General features: G+C 46.7%; 1 protein-coding gene across 3 annotated transcripts; it reads right to left on the reverse strand.

Moving 5' to 3' along the window:
• Positions 1–2: 2 nt before the first annotated feature.
• POMT1 (protein O-mannosyltransferase 1) lies at positions 3–20112 on the reverse strand. Of its 3 annotated transcripts, XM_037797415.1 has the most exons (22): positions 19911–20112; positions 19324–19489; positions 17720–17871; positions 16461–16567; positions 16225–16275; positions 15025–15171; positions 14089–14200; positions 13579–13644; positions 13386–13479; positions 12968–13123; positions 11555–11685; positions 11018–11113; positions 9484–9576; positions 7313–7409; positions 5485–5577; positions 5058–5178; positions 4569–4666; positions 3764–3877; positions 2749–2875; positions 1588–1765; positions 677–896; positions 3–516 (listed from the first exon to the last, which is right to left on the reverse strand). In XM_037797415.1, the coding sequence occupies exons 2-21, from the start codon at positions 19474–19476 to the stop codon at positions 722–724; spliced, it is 2361 nt and encodes a 786-aa protein (XP_037653343.1). In that variant the 5' UTR covers positions 19477–19489; positions 19911–20112; the 3' UTR covers positions 3–516; positions 677–721. The 3 variants fall into 3 exon arrangements, with proteins under 3 accessions (XP_037653343.1, XP_037653342.1, XP_037653344.1); XM_037797414.1 differs by having other exon boundaries at positions 3–896; positions 19911–20111; XM_037797416.1 differs by lacking the exon at positions 19911–20112 and having other exon boundaries at positions 3–896; positions 19188–19395.
• Positions 20113–20613: the final 501 nt, after the last annotated feature.

Here is a 20613-nt window from a genome sequence, read left to right on the forward strand (position 1 = left end):
GCTAATTTGTCCCTTTTTTAATTACATAAAAAAAATGCAAATTCAGGATCAGGACATGTATGGATGACACTACTCGCTTACATTATCTCAGCAAAATCTAAGAATGCATTTTCAAACAAACAGCAGTAGTGAGGTGTTAAAATTTTTTATAGAGTAATCAGAAAATTCATTTAGGCCTCACAAAAGACTTAAACAGATAGCTTTTTGATACTGAATTGTTCAAGAATAATTCTTATAAGGCCTCACTGAGGCAAGTGCTAAAACACTGCTCTGTTTCAGCCAGTTCAATGGGAGTTCATGAGGGAAGATCAGGTCCATCAAAGGAAAATCCCAAAACAGGAACTGTTAGGAGTGACTAGGACTTTTATCTGGTCAGAACGTAACTAGCTACCTCACCAGCCCATTGTGCTCTTGCCTTCATCAGCGACCCCTACGCCAGCCACTGCAGTACACAACGCATCTTAGCTCAGCAGTCTCTCAGGAATTGGTGGAAACGTAGAGCATGTTGTTTACAGTCTGGAAAAAAATAAACTTTGCTCAAAGTGAGGTGCTCACCAGAGGATTCCAAGCCATGACAAATTCCAGCAGACTCCTTTCTGAGCCCTGGCCAGACACCGTCAGCTTGGAGCCACTCTGCTAATTAAAAGTAAATATATTTATAAAAAGCCAGTTCTACCTTGTCCCATCCCCAGCACAGAAGTTCTTCGGTGTTCTTGTTCTGCTACTGTTTTCGGATCAAGATGTCCCAACTATCTTTCCAGCGAAGGGCCTTGAGTTCACTTGCTGAGAGAGACTTGTCCCCATACGTTAGTGGGCACAGGGTGATAAATACGTGACACGCGGAGGAGTACCATGCTACAATCAGGGCGCTGAAGACGTTCCTCTGGAGCCAGGACCTGTGGGATATTGGTGCAGATCATGTGTCAGGAAAGCTGGTTCTTCCCAACTGTGACTTTCCTATCTGGGTGTCTTCTTTGCATCTTTATTGTCCACATGGTCACCTGTCAAGTCCTGTGGATTTTACCTCCATGTTTCTCAAACTTGCCCAATCCTTTCCATCCCATCTGCCACCTCTTACTTTTAGCCCTTTCTGTATCTTGCCTAGATGCATTAAGCAAGACCCTCTTCTCTCACGTCAATTGCCAAATCCCATCTTAATCACATCATAGCCCTCCTGAAATGAGGCTCCTGATACCAAAATAAAGCCGATGCCTTTTTGTGACTCTCCAGGATTTGCTTCAGCTTACAAAGCTTTCTACACTTACTTCTACCACTTCTGATACAATCAGCCAGTAGCCACCTGCTGATCCAGAACTTACCTTGCATTTCCCTGTTTCCTTGCCTTTGCTCCCTTTGTCCTCTAGATCATAAATGTCCTTTCTCCCAGTACCCCCATTTCCTGTCCAGGGGAACTGCTTTTCATCTCTCAGTCACCCGTGACTTCCTCCTCTGAATTCCTGTACCCTTATTTGTGCCTCTTAGGAACCCAACCTATTTCACATTCCACTGAAATCACTATTTATGACACACTCTTGGGTCCCGCACAGTGTACTGCACATGGGGGGTTCACGTGCAAAGGCCCCATACCTGCACAGGTGGTCCCTCACATGTTGCAAGACCACAGGCAGCAGGATGATTTGAAAAGAGAGCGCAGGCAGGTAGTGGTAAAGGAAGAGTGTCTTCTCCATCAGGAAGAAAGGCAGGTAGTTCACTGCCCAGCCCCCACCACACAGGGCCCCAGCCAGCACCCAGCGCAGCCAGCAATCTGCAGGGAGAAGGAGCAGTCTTAAAGCAGTGCTGCTGGTTCCACTAGGCTAGCAAGCTCTTAGGCGTCTCTTAGGTTATATACATACGTTCTCAGTTCTTGACCTGTCTTACTTTCCCTACTTGCTCCTTCCACTCTTCTTTGGAGAGGAAGAACCGACTATGTCACAGAGACCTGTGGTTTCCTCCCAGGTCCTAACAATCCTGTTCTCTGGGAAATACCAACCTCCTGGGAGGCCTGGGTCCTGGCCTCTGCGTGTTTTTTATAAGATTCCCCCCTGGCCTCAGTTCACTGCTCTGTGGCAGCCCTGACCAACCCAGGGGACAACTGAGCGGGGTCTGGGACTCCTCTGGGAGCTGGGGGGGGAGGGCGGCAGACTTGCCCATGGGCACAGTGAGGCAGGGAAAGTCAGCTGAGAAAATGGATGCAGGTCCCAGAGACCAGTGGAGAGTGGGCGAGCGAGTGAAGGCTGCATTGTTCCTGTGGGTTTCCGCACCCACAGGCCAGGTTCCTGGCCCTCGTGAAACCCGCCCACCACTGGGGTCTTTCCTTTTCTGTTCTAGGATGATTTTACGTGAATTACTGTCACTTGCAAACATCAGGAAAAACCCTAACAGCAACGGTCAGAAGCTCTGTATCCAGTCCCATTTCAAGAGCAGGCAGGCACCGCGTCCCTCGGGCAAGGGCTCCCACGCTCCAGGTGAGGGAGCTTCCTACCCGTTTCCTGCATTTGATCAGAGAAGCCTCCACAGTGATGCGGGAACTTAAGATCAACACGGTGCTCTGGGAAAAAACTTAGGTTCCCACATTGCAGAAACAAAAGGTTGCCTCAAAGATTATATGCCTGGGAAGGTTGCAGCAGGGTTATCTGTGGTGACTTGGGTTGCAACGGAGCGTGCATGGCTATCTCCGAAGCAGAATGAACTCTCATCAGAAGGAGGAGGAAGAGGCCTAAGAATGAGAAGAGTGCAAGCTGTGCTAACCCTCAGGGAGGTCATGGACATTTCTTCGCCGTCTGAACAGGTACCAGCAGAAGAGCAGCATGTACACCACTGTAGCGAGGCTGGCTGAGTTCCAGATCACGATGTTTCCAAGCAGGTGGATCTGAGCCTGAAAGTGCACAGGAACCTATGTTAGCCAACCAGCCCTCTGCTCAGAGAGGGAAAAGAACTACAGGAAAACAATTCACAGGTGGGTTACACTTCAGCAAAAAGTTAAAACACAAAGGCACGTGCTAGTGTTCACGTTTGCCCTCACTACTCATATGTACCCACCTAGTTCCCGGTGAGACCCTTTTTAGAAAAGGGCTAAGAATCTTAATTTTGTAAAACTGAAAACAGAGATGAGATTCATTTTTTAATGTGGCAACCATTCATGGAACAACTTAAACATAATTCCAAGTCTATGTGCAGTACTAAGTTTAAACTAAGCCTGAACTCCTGTTCCTGGTGTCTGCTCTGTGTGCTTTCACTTCAGAACCAGTTTCACAATGGCAAACCTCTCCTTCAACTCCTGAGTAAGAAGGACAAAGGTGAGCACTGTTGGCATCTGTGTTTTCATTCATTATGTCTTCATTGAGCACCTATTCTGTGCCAGCCCTAAGGAAGCCATCATTCTCCTGGCCAAAGAGAGACAATAAATATGTATGCAAAAAGCATTGAGACTCTCAGATGCCAGGGGCTTTGCAGAATACTCTTAACACAGGAATATTTTCAAAACCATTTTTGTCAGTCAAAGGGGAACACTGCACACACACAAAAGCAGCACAGCCTGGGTGTCCTGTGACATGCAGACATTCTAGGATCTTCTCCTTGGCATCTGATGGGAGTATGAGCTTGTGCTGCTCAAAGTGTTGAGAGAAAAGTGAGTCAGGAGCTTTTGTTATGTGAGGTCTGAAAAAATGTAGGACTTTATAGACTGCCATGGCTGCTCTTAGTGATAGAAGGAATTGTCCAGAGTGAAAATGTAACTGCTAGCTGTGAGAAACGTTCAGCTTACACTGGTCCTGGGGTGCAGCCAGTAAACAATGTTTGTGTCCAGGGTGACCCACTCCAGGGGGGTGGAGCTGTACTTGTGTTCGGAATCATCACTTCTCAACGTCAGCAACCTCCACTGGAATAAAACCAGAAACCTCTTAGATGCAACATAGTCGATGCCTTAAGTTGTACATGGATTTTGTCAAAGGTGTTGGAGCAAGCTGCCACTCATTTCATGTGCAATACCCCACCTCAGAATTATCTGGATCAGGCAACAGAGGCAGCACGATGGACAGAACGGGTACTGCACATCAGGAGACCTGGCTTCTAACCTTGGCTCTGGCCTTGGGAGGGTCACCCCACCCCGTGAGCTCAAGTCACTGCCTTTGCAGAAGAACTGATTGGATTCAGTGCTCTCTCAGGTCACTTTCAGATTCAGGACTGTATGATTTTATGATTCGGACTCCCTCTAGGCTTCTATTATGTTGAATTTGGCCCATTTCACCCTGTCCTGGGGGCCTTAAAACAGACTCTTGCAAAACAAAACAAAAAAAGCATACCCTTGCAATGTTGCAATGCTACCTTGATGCAGAATCTCCTCATTTCCTGACTATTCTGATAACAAAGCCACAACGTATTAGATTGACAGTGTTAAGCACCGTCACTTACAATTGAGAGGAAAGGAAACATGCATTTTACTGTTGAGCCTGAGGTTCCAGTTTAAAGACCAAATTCGTAAAGTTAAGAACTACAGATCACAGTGCTTTGGTTAAGTTGTCAGCTTCCAATGAGCAAAAGTCAAGCTTCCTTCCACCCCCAAATGTCACCTGTAATTCCAAGAATCTGGCCATGAAGCTGAGGTTTCTACCGATGTCCACCTGGGTAGGTGAGTGCAGCTCCAGTTCCCTCTCGTTCTGTTCCTGGCCTGACAGAACATGCCAGAACACAAAAGAGCATGAGCAGGACAAGGTCGGGGAGCTCTCAACAGAAGCGGTCAGCTCCACAAAGAGCCGGTTTCCCCTGCCTTTCAAACAATCAACACAACTACTCATAGTTCAACTCACCATTCCGTTTAGTTTTCCCCACTTCACGCAATACTTCCCCCATCAAGTTAAGATCTTTCGACCTTTCCATAGCACAGCTTGCACCAGGCTATATTTTTTGCCTTCCAAGGGTGCCCCAGAGTAACTAAGATCTGTAGTTTTTATAGCGTGAGCTCAGTGTAAGGAGAGAGATTATTTGTAATAGAGCTCAGTTCCCACCGTAAAAACAACTGTTCCACATCAGGCTACCCGAGGTTGGGGCCCAGGACTCACTTTCCCCGTACCGGTGCTCCTCCACGTTCCACACCATGCTCTCGTGGTAGCCCCGGGACAGTTTCTCCCCAACGACCTCCAGCTGCCGGAAGCCCCAGTCAGGCAAGTGTGCCCCACTCAGCTAGCGAAAACGAAGACGGAAACGAGCTTTCGTGTCTCAGGTCCACTCCGCTGGAAGAGCAGTGCCCCGCGACCCCCATCACCTCGTCGGCAGCCACCAAGGGCAGCAGACTCCCCACATGGGAACTTTGTGAGATGATTCCACTCCGAGAAATTACAAAAACACCATCCTTCAGTGTAAAATAAACATGGCAATGACTCTAACCAAACACTCCACTTGGTAAAAGCTGGTTCAGCCTGAAGAGCACAATAAATAGATTGTGCGCCCACAGCTTAAGGTGGACCAACCAAAAAATCGCTCTTTTACCTTCAAGATGGCAGAGGTGTTCATGTGTACAAACCGAACCTCGGACAAGATGGTCTTCCAAATATCGGTATCTGACTCTCTGTTGACAATGTCCTGCGGAAACACGATCTTGTCGGTTATTTCATTCTTTTTCAGTATCTTTAAATACAGAAATAAAGACCAGGCACCAAAATTAAAATTCACTGAGATCTAATATAAAGGACCAAGCTCCCAAGGAGAGATCAAAGGGGATGATTCTGGATGTCATCGTCAAATCCTTCAGGATACACACAGCACAAGGCGCCCATCACGGGACCTCGTGAGAAAGCACACCGCCTCCTCTCTATAAAGGCAGCAAAGAGATGCACATGCAAAAGGCTGATGTGTTCTTCTTGCCTTTCTGTGATGCCTATGTACTGAAAGGGCTCAGAGCTCTGACCAAAAATTGAACATTTCTTGGTTCCCATAAAGCAAATACAGAAATGCTCAAATGAAGGTTAGAGACTGCCCAGGAAAGCCAGAGCTTGGAGAGGGGATGCTTTATTGGAACTATAAATATAAACCAACATCTGAATAACACTTTGCATCATCATATCTTAACTTATTTGATCTTTACAATGATCCTGTGAATTAATGTAGCTATTCTTTTTCCCATTTTTTTAAACAAAGAAACAGAGAATCAGGGAGGCTTAGCAGGAGTGGAGGATGCGAACCCAGCTCTGCCCGAGGTGCAGACCCTGCAGGGTCAGTATGTCCTGGTTGATGCATACAGCTTCTCCCTCCTGTTCCATTTAACTTTATTTACTTGAAAATGTGGTGCACGGTATTGAAAGTGCTATCAGAAGAGGTTAAGAAGGAGGAAAAATGGAAATCGGAGGCAGGCAAGACTTAAGTAGAATATGCCTCTAGGAGACCTTTCCATGAGAAAGGGGCAAGACGCAGAGGTGGAGGGACATTGGAAGGGAGAAAAGAGAAACATAATGCGCACAGATAAGTGTAGCATGGTGAGGATAAAAGGGTAGAGCTTCTGGCTATGCAAAAAAATGGAAAGCCAACCTGTGAAAAGACATGTGGCTTTGCTGAGACAGCCTACCAGCAGGCACTGGACGGAGCTAGACGTGTAACTCCCACTACTGAGACCAAGAAGGGAGTGGGCTGGTGTAGGCGTGGAACCCCCCGAAGCCCCCTGATGCAGGAAGGACAGCCTGATGGGTGGAAATCACCCCAGTGGAATGGGAACATCACCCTGAGCACTCGCTTTCCACAGGCAGGGAAAGGGTCCCGTCATGGAACACCTAGTTCCTGCCGCCCTTCCCAGGAGACCCGGGCGCAGCCATGGAGAGCGAGAGCTGTTCTGCTGGGGTGGGGCGGGGGGGGGTTGTTCCACTGGTCCCCAGGAGAGGGTCCCGCAGCCTCGGGAAAGGGGAGTCCTAAGGACTCTCCCACATTTGGCGGCCAAGCCTCTCCCTGGGCAATCCTGAGATAAGGGAGAACTGTGAATACCAGGCGAGGATTCATCAGAAGAGGCTTCCCCAGGTCCTGGGAGTCTGCCTGGAGACCCCGAGCCCCCCTTCAGAGCTCTGGCAGGGCCGCGTGACTGTGGACACACAGCGCTCCGCAAAGAGCACACGCAGATCAGTCCTCAGTCTCCCAGACAACCAGATGCCCAGGTTCCAGAGAGGAGGAGGCACCTGTTCCCTGTGAAAACATCTAAGACTTACTTAACTTCACAAGTGAATAAGAATCATGCTCAATGGCGGTTTCAAAAGTTCCGTGGGAGTACGCACCATTCACTGACGGTCCCAGCTCCCAGGCCTGATACCCAGGGCGGCACCCCGCACTGACTCACCAGCTTCCAGAGGTTCTGGGCGGGCATGGAGATGTTATAGTCGATGTAGCAGGAGACCTCCTGGGAGTGGGGGCTCAGAGGCGCTGCCACATCATGCCTTGAGAACCGAAGCACAGAAAAGCTTTTGGAAGGAATTCCTCAAACTCACTTTGTGTATCTTAAAACTCCTCTGAAATTTACTATTTCTTTAAGGTGGGGGAGGGGTACACTTTTCAGAAATAAAAGGCAGCTCAGCCTTAAAGGACCATCTGCTCCCCAGTTAGTCGCCACTACCTTGAGGCTGCACCTATTTAAGGGTTTGCTGAAAAATGAAACACTGAAAAGACAAACGCTCTGCAATAATGACATTTCTAGTGGAGAAAAGTACACACCGATGTGGAATGCTATAAGAAAACCAAATGAGGAACAGTGTGGTATTTCTTTCAGATGTCGGTCTGAAATAATTGCGCGTGTCGCCATGCCTGTCAGGGGAGTGAACCAGGTCTCAGAGGGAGGCCACCGCTATCCCCAAAGCTGGGAGTTGTCTCACGTCTGAGAGTCTGACCCTGACACAATCCTGCGGGAGCAGGCTGGCGGCACCCTGGGGGCCTGAAGTCAAGAGATGCAGTGTGGCCTGGGCCCACGTTCATGTCACCTCAGGCCCCAGCAAAGTCACTTCAAACGTCCAGAAACACCCATTTCCCTCTGAATTCACTCATTTCATAATCATGTTCTATCACACAATGTGCCAAGCAGTAGACAAACAACCAAGTCCTTACATCCTCATGGAAAAAGACAAACCACCCGCAGTAATGTACAATAAAACATCAGGTCATGTTAGTGCTATGGACAAACACAGAACCGGGTGAGGGGACAGAACCTGGGGAAAGCTTTCTGATGAGATGACATTTCAGCCCTGAATAAACCGAATGAGGGGCCAGGGAGGCAAAACAGGGATCTGAGTAGAACATTCCAGGCAGAGGGAGCAGCAAGTGCAAAGGCCCGAGGGGAGGGGGGGACTTGGATGCTTCAGGGAACAGCAGGGAGGCCACCGTGACCAGAACCGAGTGTCCCCGGGGCACGCGGGGCCTGCAGCCGGTGGGAGACCTGGGTGTTATTCTGAATGTGACAAGAAATCACTTGGCTGCCGTGTGGAGGAGCGGAGGGGTGAGAGCAGGCAGGTGCTGGTTGAAATAGGACAGGAGGAAGGAAGCAGACCTAGGCCGGGGAGACGGGTGAAGGGAGGAGGGAGTGGGGCTGGGGTCAGTTCTGAAGATGGAGACAGTGGGATTTCCTGATGAAATAAAAATGCAATGGGAGAGGGAAGAGCAGAAAGAGAAGAACGAAGGACCATGCCTGAGCTCCTTCCTGAGATGCGGATGTGGGAGAGCGAGGCCAGAGGCCAGGAAGTGTGAAGCTGGTTCTTAACACGTGGAGTCAGAGATGCCTGTTAGTTATATGGAAACGGGATTTGAGACATGAAATCGGGAGTCAGTAAGACTGCCCAAGATGACTTTACAAGTTGGGTGGTGATATAAAGAGAAGTGGCCTGAGGACTGAGCCTTGGAGCACATCAGTATTTGGAGGGAGCAAAAGGGCAAGGAGGATCAGCCAAGGAGACGGAGGACGGTAGACAAGAGGCCCGAGAGGGTGCGGCACCTCAGAACCCAGCGAAGATGACAGTCCAGAAAGGAGGGAGTGAGCAACTGTGCCAAAGGCAGTGGGGAAGGCAGGGGAGATAAGGGCTGAGAACCAACGTGTAGCAATCCTTCATGGCTCTATTCCCAAATTTAAATCCTTCTCGAGTGCACTTGTGTTTTAAACTTGTGCCACTATGGAAGAGGACCAAAACTTCACTCTCTCCGTAGAAGGCGGTTCTGTACTTTCCTTAATTTGTCAGCAACAGCATCTTTCAAAGCTTAAGGGGCCTCCTAGATGTGACTTATAGAATATATCCGATGTTCACCTTTACTCTGACTGAGGCTGTTGTGTGTGTAACTCCCCGCACCTTCACTGCCGCCGCTGGGAATCCTACTCCCAACATCACGGCAGCCTGAAGTGCAGCCACCCCTGGGGCAGGGAGGAGACAGGGCATGGCACCTGTTTGGCATTGGTCATGTTTTGCTCTGAACAAACAGAACTGTGGAAGAAAAACCCAAAAGAAGAGAGAGATAAAAAGGCGGAGTACGCACGTGTTGAGGAAGCGGGTGGTCAGGCCGTGGACCAGCTGCACAACGTCTCCGTGTCGTACGGGTCTCGGGGGGTTGTTCACCACCAGCTGATGCCTGCAAAGACAGGCGGGAAGACGCAGCACTGGCCGGACCGCTCCGAGCTCCGTGCCCCCCCAAGGTAACAGCAGTCACCAGGACTATCAGGAGCCGCAAGTTCTCACTCTAAAGGCAATTTGGAATTTCGCAGCCTCCCAATCAATTACTACTTTATATTGGGTGAATTTACAGAAAAACAGAATGCAAGTTTTATCTAACTCTTTTCTGAAATGTAAGGGGACTCTTCAAACTGCCAGGGGGTCACTCCATTTGCCATTACCACAGTGAACTTGCTCTGCACTTGTCTGTCAGTGCCATGGTGATGAATATGCCAGGGCTGACACAAAAGCCTTCTTCCAACAGACACTTCTTTAGTCAACATTCATTCACTAAATCTGTGTTAAGTGCCTGTTATGTCCCAGATATGCTGAGTACATGGTACCAAACAAGACAGATGTGGCCCAACGCCTTCACATTACTGCAGTGAGTGGAAAAGACAAACACTAAACAAGTGAACAAACTAATGCACAGTGAGCCACTGGACAACGATGGATACAAGGACGCCAGCGGGACCATCACAGAGGAGGAGGGGGTGGAGCCCTGGAGGAGGAGATCTTTAAAGTTTTCAGTTGCTGCCCCGTGGGTAAGAAGGAGCCAGCCAGGAAAAATCATTCCAGGCAGAAGGAAGGACACGTGCAAAGCCCCGAGGCTGGAGTCTGCCTTGCTCTAGAAAGGCAGGGAAGGTTTGTCTGGTGAGTGCTGCGAGCAGGGGGCAGGGCAGGAGCCAGATCATGAAGGGCCCTGTTGCCACGGAGAGGAGTTCAGATCTTATTCTAAGTGCAACGGAAGCTCCGGAAGGGGTTTGAGCAGGAGAGTGACATGACGTCACTCACACTTTAAAAGCCCACTCCGAGGGCAGCTGACTGCTGGACTGGAGGGGGCAGGAGTAGATGCAGACAATGGGCAGAGCAGGGAGGCAGCAGAGACAGCGATCTGGACTGGTTCAAGATCTTGTTTGGAGGCAGAATCAATAGGACTTACTGATGGATTGGATGTGGAGAGTGAGACAGGAGAAGGCCTCCATCACTGAGGTCTGAGCAAGATGCTGTCACTTTCCATGCTGGGAAAGGCAGAGAGGAAGGGGTTCTTGTTTCGGTATGGAGGGGCATGGTAGTGGTGGTAGACGGGAGTAAGAAGAGGGGAATTTGGACATGCCTACACATCAGCCAAGAGCAGATCCTCAGTAGTTCACACACAAGTCTGGCCCACTGAAGAATGATCTAATCTGTACTACTCCTGGAGCCATCAGCACAGAGCTGGCGTTCAGGGCTACAAAGGTGAGTGAGTGCCTAGGCAGGGAATGAAGACAGAGAAGAGGGCCCAGGACTGAGCCCGAGGGATCTCATCTGGTCAGGCCAAGGGGTGAGCTGGGCACCACAGTCCCAGGTCCTGGACTTACCTCCTAGGATCCTTTACAATCCACCAGTTATTGACGTCTTTGAAGGGGTAACAGGTCACCTGCTGCTGGTGGGAGCTGCCTCGGCCAGTCTCATATCTGTGAGAAGAAGTAACAAAGAAATGTACCCAGAAGTGGGTCAGAAAAGGTGCCAACAGGCTTTTCTCCCAAGGTTTCTACAAAGTGAAGTATTTCAACAAATACTACTTATCAAGGTGTTTAGGGGAAAATAAAGGCAAACAGATAAGGAGTTGCAATCTAACACAGCTAGAAGACACGAACCAGGCAGGACGCGGCCAGTGCCACGAAGAGGTCTGGCTGGCATGCAATGGAGTGTACTGGGGACCGTCTGCTCAGCAAGTCCCTCTAATTGTTTCACATGCAGAAATAACAAAACTCACTGATAATCAGGATCCATGAGCTCAAGTTTCCTTTTGCCTAACTAACTTCTTCATATAACGTGAAAGTTGACAGCAAGCAAAATTGAGAAAAAAACAAAACATGTTATGATCTTCAAATTAAAATGGTCCCCTTCCTTACATCATGGGATAGGTGTTCTGGTGGGAATGGAGCCAGCAGGGCACGGGTTTACCAAAGACATTCTTCAGCGTGACCTGGGAACCATAGGCCACCTCCAGTGGCTGGCCTTGTGTGATCCGAGCCAGTCCCCCCTAAGACAAAAGCAGAAAGGCCAGCAAGTAAGACAGAGAGAGTCACAAATCTGAACTAGCCTTTAGAACAGCTACTCCTCCATAAATGGGGTGTATAGTCTCATTCAGTTCTTAAAAACATCCTTTGAGATAGGAGCAATGATCATGTCCACTTAAGAGACGAGGAAGCTGAGACTTGGGTGAATTAAAAAATTTACCCAGACACATACAAGTGGTCACTGGCAGAGCTGGGATCGAAAAGCAAGTCCAATAGTATGCCAGGTCCTAACCAACAGTAGTCCCGAAATACCTAGGTCCCTATCTGAGACTCTATAAAACTTTCACTCACTAAGTTTCTCTCTCAGAAACTTAAATCCTCCAGAGTGTTCCTATACAAGACAAGTCCTAAAACCCAGAGGCAACAGCCTCTTTAAGAACATCAGCCAGATGCAGCCCCCTTCTCCATACTGTTGACACCCCTTTATAATATGAACAAGTTAGGGTGGTCACTGCCTAGACACCCCTGAAGACTGAGACAGAGGAAGGGATAACAGACAAGATAGGATTTAACAAAGGGTTACAAATACTGAATCTTTATATAAATATATATATATATATACACACACACTTTTTAGATGCTAGGGTATTAGAATAGCTAGAAGGAAATAACTGAAATGGTGAAACTGTAACCCATAAAATTCTTTGAAATTTTATCTATAGCTACTTGTTAAATTGTACTTTGAAAAGTTATCACTTTTCTGTATATTTTATATTTCACACTAAGGAAATAACTAAAACTGTGGAACTGTAACCCATAACATTCTTTGAAATATAACTATATAATGACCTGTTAAATCATACTTTGAAAGTTATCACCTTTCTGTATATATGTCATATATCACAATAAAAATGTATTAAAAAAGAAATAAAGGAAAGCAAGTCCATTAAACTTCAGAGTTTATACTTTTAACCACTCAACTGGTACATTTGCTGGTTTTGCAAAGTTAAAGTGTGAATAAATGCCAAAGTGGAGTATGTCCTATTAGGTATTTGAAACTGCCCAAATTTTATAGGACGTTCATTTAAAATCTTCTTAAGCAGATCACAAAGAAAATCTGTGAGAGCCAACTCTTCACTTATTTCCATACCATCGGTGTACTTGGAATTAGTTTAGAAATACTGAAGTGGACTCCTCATTCCTTGATTTGGTTTTTCCTGTTCGCTTGATGATGTTCATATGAGACAAACACTGGAGTCTCCTACTATCTTCCTCCTAACATGAATACAGCCTCCCATTTCTTACCTCCAAGCTGGCCTGGAAAGCACTGGACATGATTTGGTCATGGGGGCCAGAGCGGTAGAGTAGAATCAAGTGGACGTAGAAGAAGAGTAAGTATATGACGATTGGGATGACCAACAAAGCCACTGCTCTGGCTAGCAAGTGACAGAACACACAGACCTACCAGAAGATCAAAGGAAAAAGTCACCACTGCACATAAAGGCCATAGCCACTTCTAGACATAGCATGCTTTGAAAAAGTTACTGCCAGAAACTCCAACTTGCCATGCAGAGTGCACCTGGAGAAGGGGACAGGCTAGGCTCACCCTAGGCCTGCCCTTCTCTAATGCTTTGAGTATGTAAGTCTTTTCACCAAAAACCCTCTGTAATATCTGTCACTGTGTGCCCCACACGGGTCAGCCCAGCGCAGCACTGACACCTACATTTGACAGGGTCTGGTCTCCAATCACATGCCAGGCATGGACGGCAGCCACGCTGAGCAAGAGCAAGTATGTGAAAACACCTGTATATTTTATGCTGAAAAGACATAATAAAAAATAAAATTTAAAACAAGACATACAAATAAGGAGGAGGGAGGACAAAAAAATACCATCGAAGACAGCAGATCAAACTTACCCAACTGCACAGGAACAAGAAACTCCAGTCAGGATTAGCCAAAACCACCAGCTTAGAGAGAAAGGGCTGGAATAAAAACGTAGAAAAATGAGGCAGACGATGACGGGAACAGTTCATAAAATATTTCCTAAAGGACAGAGAAATCTTTTTTGGGTCAGTTGATTCTACTGAGCCCCAGCTAAAATAAAAATGGATCCCAGTCTCCCAAAGTATCAGTCCTGGCAAAATTTTTCTATTTGTTCAGAGAATTTTTCAATTGGTTTAAGTTATAGAACAATGAGAATGGATTTATGAAATCATGAGCCAGCCTAGTTGATTAAAAGATATTTAGCAAAATAAATATCTTTTAATCAGATACCACCTAGATTCTTTTTTTTTTTTTTTGCCATTAAGTAAGGAGGACACATCACAAGTCACAAGATATTCAGCAAAATAAATATCTTTTAATCAAAACCACCTAGATTCTTTTTTTTGCCATTAAATAAGGAGGACACATCACAAGTCTCATACCTGTGTTTTTGGGAGTTGGAGAACTTCAGGTAGGACAAGACAGCCAAAAGGTTACAAAATATTAACACCGACTCCAACAGTATTAGCCTTGACTGAGTAATCAGAGCATTCTCTGTTATAAAGATGAAACATGCATCAGTTCTAAGATAGGCAAAAGTGAATGTATGAAGTTGAAAAACATGCAAAAAAGGCTTATTTAACCAAGACAAACAGCAACATATCAAAATGTCACAGAAGATGAAGGTGGGCAGTTCAGAAGTTCAATGCTCCAGAGCCACAAAGGTGACAATCATGGTTTCCAGAACCTAACTGTGCGACCTTGAGGAAGTCACTTTACTTTCCTGAGTCTTATTTTTCTCATTGGCAGGAATAATACTGACTTTATAGGGCTGCTGTGAATGTCAAACAATTATACAGACACTCAACGAATGATCATTCTTTTTATTTTCCAGCCTTACTTTTCACCTGATTTAATTTCACTTGCTCAAAAACCTGGGCTGAAAGAATCCTTTCTGAGGAGCATCCACTAATTCATGAAGTCAAATGAGGAAGGTGACCTCGGTTGGCTCAGGCGTGGGAGATGGCGGGAAGAGGGGCAATTACCGCTTAAGTGAGAAACTTGTTTAAGAGTGGACGTGTGCTCATGGCATGATTCGGTACCTGGGGCAGCACCATGTAAGGCCACATCTCCACTAACACTACAAGTCTAAGCACAGAATGCAACAATCCCACAGCCACGCAGTCAGCCTGGGAGTTAGGACTTGGGGACTCAAGTGCTGATGACCTGAACGCACTACTTGCCTTCCGTGAGTTGAAGACATCACGGGCGGCACAACTACGAGATTCACGAGGTCTCCTAGGCCTAACCCTGAAAAGTAACAAAGGCTGGGTTCCTTCCTCTGTGCCACCAGGAGGAGGCAGAGACCCAGGTCTTACCTATGAGCATCAAGAGAGCAGCTCCCATGGCGGAACAATGAGAAAAGTTGAGTTCTGACACGATCTGGTAGGCCATGGGCACGGACAAGGCCCCTGCGAGTGCCGGCAGCAAGCGCAGGGCCCCCACGGGCACGTTGCTGCTGTATTCTAGAAAGGCAACCACAGCAGAGCTGACCGCACTGTGCACACGTGGTCCCCTGCAGGCACTGCAGGTGTGCTTTCATTTTTAATTATAACTTTTTATTATCACCAAATTTATCCAGTCATGTTTACATTTCCATGACTGCCTCATATATGGTCTTTTACAGTTGTTCTGTTCAAAACCAGGATCCAAACAAGGTCTGTACATTGCATTTGGTTTTTATGTCTCCGAAGTTCCTCTCTTCCTTTTTTAAGTCCCTTTTAATCTATAGGTTTTTCTTCCCTCTCTTATGTTTTCTTGCAATTATATGTTGAAGAAAACATCTTTTCTTCTATGTAACTTTCCACATTTTTTGACTTTTAATTTTACCATAATTGCCATGGTATTATTCAATATATTCATCAGTCCTTTGTCTTTCTATAAATTGGGAGTTGGATCTAAAGATTTGATTAGATTCAGATTCAAAGGTTTGGCAGGAATACCCCATAGGAGGTGTAATGTCCTTTAGGAGGTGGTTGTCTTTATTTTTGTGATGTTCTGCAGGTGTGTTCTTAAACGGAGAATGATGTTCACAGGCTCTAAAACACAAATTTACAAAACTGGGAACCACGTCAGTAAATGTGTGTGCAAACCATGGGAATAGGCTCTGAAATTAGCTTTACATATTTATGGCAACAGCTCTCAATAAATATAACAATGCTAAATGATGCTAACGATGACTGAGCATTTTGAAATTAATATTTTGCTTATCTATAGTTTCACCCCAGCTATTTCCAGAAACGTTGTGGCAATATGCAAAATTTACACATACAAAAGATAAGTGAAACCACATGCCAAATAAAGTGTGTGTTAGATGTATCAAAAACTAAGGATAAAACAATGACTGTAATTAAACACTGAGATATTTACCATACTTTTTAAAGTCTTTCATTGTACCCAAATAATTTATCACGCCCTGGACTCTGACAAATAAACCACAATTGTCAATCCTTAAAAAAGCTACTACCTCTCCATTCTAATATGTGCAAATTAATAAAGGAAACAAAATTATCTTTTACCTGCTCCAATTCTGTTCCACAAAAAGTTCCCATCGAATCCTCCTAAATAACCTAAAACAGAAGATCAATCAGTTAACCACCTCATTCAGCACATACTTCTGGAGTATCAAACTGTGGCAGACAATATGGAAACAATGATAAATAATTAATAAGATGTGGTTTCTGCCTCAAGAAATTGTACTTATAAGTTTTAAATGTATTTAAGGGCCTGAAAGGTGATGGCTAATAAAACTTACCCCCCAAGGCCAGCAGCATGTGACCCAGTGGCGGTCCACTGCCATCCAAGAAGAAGATCCGTTTCATGTAAAAGGAGATGTATTGCCCATAATATACTTCATCAAAACTGGGAAAAAAAAAAAAAATTAAGAAACACCTTATATTCAACTGGAAATCTTAATTATGAACAAAAGGCATGAAGATAAATGTACACTCGTGTTCTTATGCTTCCAAACGATTTCAGGTGAAGGATTAGCAAAGGTTAGATCTTTTGCCCCAACTGCATTTTGCCCCCAGATTCTGAGTTATAGACAAGGACTAGGCAGGAAGTTCAGACACAGGTGGTATATCTCGCCCTGGTTTTTTATTTAGGTGTGTGCTATTAGTCAGCCTACTCAAAGGCCTCACGGGACACGGCCCACCAACACGTCAGCAGCTGAGAGTTGGAATCAGACCTGGTGGCCCAACGACACAGCTGCAGGCGTCAAGAGAAGACATGCAGGAACCAGCTTCAATAAAATGTTTTCAGACAATCAGAGAAATCTGATGATACTAAGGAGTTATGATCAATTTCTTAGGAAGGATAATGGTGCTGTGGCTGTGTGATTTTTGTTTTCGCTTCTAAGACTCCTTATCCTTAAGAGAAATATACTGAAATATTTAGGAAATACTTATGAATGAAACATGTAGGGTTTGCTTCAAAGTAGTCCATTGCAGGGAAATTGCCCATGAATTGATAATTGTTGAAGCTGAGTGATGAGTACACTGATGGGGATGTCATTATACTACTCTCCCTACTTGTGTATGTTCCATGTGTTCCACAATAAAAAAGAATACATATATTAACTAGATACGTGTGTTTAATAATTATGTTTAATGTTAACAACAAAAGAAATCACATCCCATTATGACAGAAAACACACTCTTAGGTCACTGAAGACTCGCTTCCAAATTTATCAATCCTCCGCTCTCCAGAGTTTAAAACAGTTATCTAAGGCTAGTAACCTGGACCTCCAAAGGCCATAATGGTTCTTTTTTTCTACTGTAAACCTGGTTAATGTGCTACGTATCACCTGCTATGAATTTACGGGGCAAGATCTAAAGTGGGCATCTATAGGGACTGTCATAGGGGCAAACTGGTTTCTCTTCTCATGGCCAACATATCCATCACAAAGAAATGCAAAATTTTACCTTCCATTTATGCTGTCACAAAAAGTACTGAAAAAATTAGTTCTTTTCTAGATTCACCCTGGGAAAGGAGACCTGCATTTTTGCTTACACCACAGCCCGAGGATAGGTGAGTCCCCAAAGGCGGCTCAGCAATCCCACCCCTGCCAGGGCCACGAAATTCAAGTTGATATCAGTGGTCACCACTATTGGGCGCTTCAAAATGCCCAGCATCTTGCAGACGTGTAGGCTCAGAAGAACATCCTGGAAATGAAGGGAAGAGCCGTTATCAAGAAATGGGCAGCAACCCTGAAAGGCTCTCAGCAGGCTACGAAAAGGATCCCAAAGCACCTGGCTCCCAGATACACCCAGGTAGAAGTACAGCATTCTGGGGTTGTTGAGCTTGGGGTACACTACTATCAGGAGGTCACTGTCAGTTTCACCACAAGCAGAGAAACAATACAACACTAGGATAATGTAAACATATTTGTGTGTGTGTATGGGGTGGTAGAGGGGGTAGTGGGTGGGGCAAGAGGGCTGCAGCAGTAAACCAAGGCTGTCTTGAACCTTCACTCACTTCAACTCATTCAACAAACACTGCTGAGCAATTCCTGGGAGGGAGGGCACTGTTAATGAGATGGCCTCCCTAAAAGCCAGGCAGCAAGGACATAAGTGACCCTGACTTTGGGTAGCTTGTGGGGTACCAATGCAGCTGCTTATAGTCTGGTGACAGCCACCTTCCTGGGCGTCAGACTCCCCATTTCTCCTAGGGGATATATTTGCTCCCAAGCTTTACCTCCGCAAGGCAGCACCATCTCTGGGGGCTTTCCTTCTCATTGAGGGTGCATCTGATCCTGGGCACCCCTTTTCTCCCTAAGAGGGCATCTTTTCTCCAGGTCCATTTCTATCCAGGCTGCACTTGTCTTGAGCACTCCCCCTTCTCACACCAAAGCTGCACCTGGCCTTTGATGCCCCTCTTCTTTGTAGCAAAGGCACCGGGACCCTCCCTGAAGCTGCATCTGACCTGGGCGCCCCCTTCTCTGCTAGAGGCTTCATCTGCCCCGGGAGCCCCGCCTCTTACCCTCTCCTTTTCAAGACTGCATCTTCCTGGGCACTCCCTTTCTCTCCCAGAGGCACTATCACCCCCAAAAGTCTCATCGGCCCTGGGCGCCAAGGATTTCAACTTGCCCCCCAGCGTTTCTTTTCTTTACTTGAGGATGAATCTATTTGGGGTGCTACCTTTTCTCCCTGAGAGTGCATCTGATCCCTCTTCTTGCCCAAAGCTCCATCTTCACCAGGTACCTCCTTCCTCTCCCTTTCCTCGCTGGGCTCCATCAGTCCCTGACGCTCCTTTCCTCTCCTCCAGACTGCACCTGCCCCCTGCGCTCCCTTTCTTTCCCAGAAGCTGCATCTAACCTTGGGCCCCCTTTTTGACCCCCACGGCTGCCCCTGCCCCTTGTTCGGCCTGGAAAGGGACGCCTCCGCCGTCTCTGCTAGACTTATGCAGGTTGCGCTCGCGCGTCTTGCACTGACTCTCCTTAGCTCCGACTGTGCTCTCGTCCCCGGTGCCCCAAACGTACTTGCGTTTCTACGCGTCTCCTCAGAGCCACTCCCCGCACCCGGCCAACCTCGGAACCGCCTGGGGGCGCCGATCGTTGAGGGCTGCCAACGCCCGCCCAGGCTCGGAGCCGCTCAACGCTCCTCGGCGATGCTCACCACCTGGCTCGAGGCTCGATTAGCAGCGTCTGGAGTTGGAGACGCAGCCCGCGGCACGCGAAAGGCAGCGGCGCGCGTGCGCACTGAGCGAGGGTGTCCCGCCCGGCCTCCGCGGTTCCGCTTCGGCTGCCTCAGGGCCAACGATTCAAGCATGGTTTACAAGGATCTAAGACGAGAAAAGTAAAGGCTTTCGTCTCCCAAGTTTGTTATACTGCTTTGGTATCCCAGCCATTTCTATGTATATTAGATATATGGTTATCTTTTAAAAAAACACAGATGAGATCATATCCATATTTTGCTCCTTGCTTTTTCACTCGGTATGGCATAGAGACCTCTGTATGTCAAAACATGGCGAGATCTCCTTAGTTTTTGCTCAATAATCCTCTTCCTGTATGAACTAATTTGTTTCTAAGATTTTAATTTTTGCTAACAGACATCGCTGCAATGACCATACTTGTACATAGATCTTAGTAGCAGACAAAGGGTCAAAGGGTAACTGGGTTAAAAATGGATATATATGGTGAAATTGCACTGCCAGATACCAGAATAGGGCCACGTGCCTCTCTCCACATGCTGAGCGGCCTCACCGGTGTGCGTGGCTTCAGCACCGTCCAAGTTTCTCCAGCTGGGTCAGTTGAGCCTGTGGCATCTCCCGGAACGTTTCACAGGCATGTCACACTCGGCAGAATCGTCACTTCCCCCATCCTCTCCGAGGGACTCCTTTCTGTAAGTAATCACTCACCAGTCCCCTCTAGTTTCTTCCTGAAAATGCCATATTAAGAGCTTATTGAACGGCCTGCCTCTCAGCCTGAGGCAATACCTTTGTGCATTTCTTCTTTTTTTTTTTTTTTTTTTTACTGGACTGGTTGGGACCGTGGGTGATTAACTAACGGGAACATAACCCAGCTGATGGATCTCCCTTCTCACCAGCCTCACCTTGAACATGGAAAAAATGGCTTTTTTAAATAACTTGAATTAGTTATTTAAGATTTAATAACTTGAATTATTTTTTGTAAAATGTGTATTTCACATATATTAGCATTGGATGCCACCTACAACCAATTAATGTAGTGAAGGTTAGTTCTGATTTACCCATGAGAGGTTAAGTGACCCCCTCCCCCAGGTTGTACAGTGAGGGAAGGAGCTGGGGTGCATCTGGGCCTGGGGCTGGGCTCTGGCCTGAGAGCAATCCCTGGGTCCCAGGAGTGGAGCTGGGCACTCAGCCTTCAGTCTGTCTTCTCAGGCAAGCAGTGAGTGCTTAGGGATTCACAGCCTTCATCCTGTGGGACA

Source organism: Choloepus didactylus, chromosome 10 (assembly GCF_015220235.1).
Source record: "Choloepus didactylus isolate mChoDid1 chromosome 10, mChoDid1.pri, whole genome shotgun sequence".
Lineage (NCBI taxonomy): Eukaryota > Metazoa > Chordata > Mammalia > Pilosa > Megalonychidae > Choloepus > Choloepus didactylus.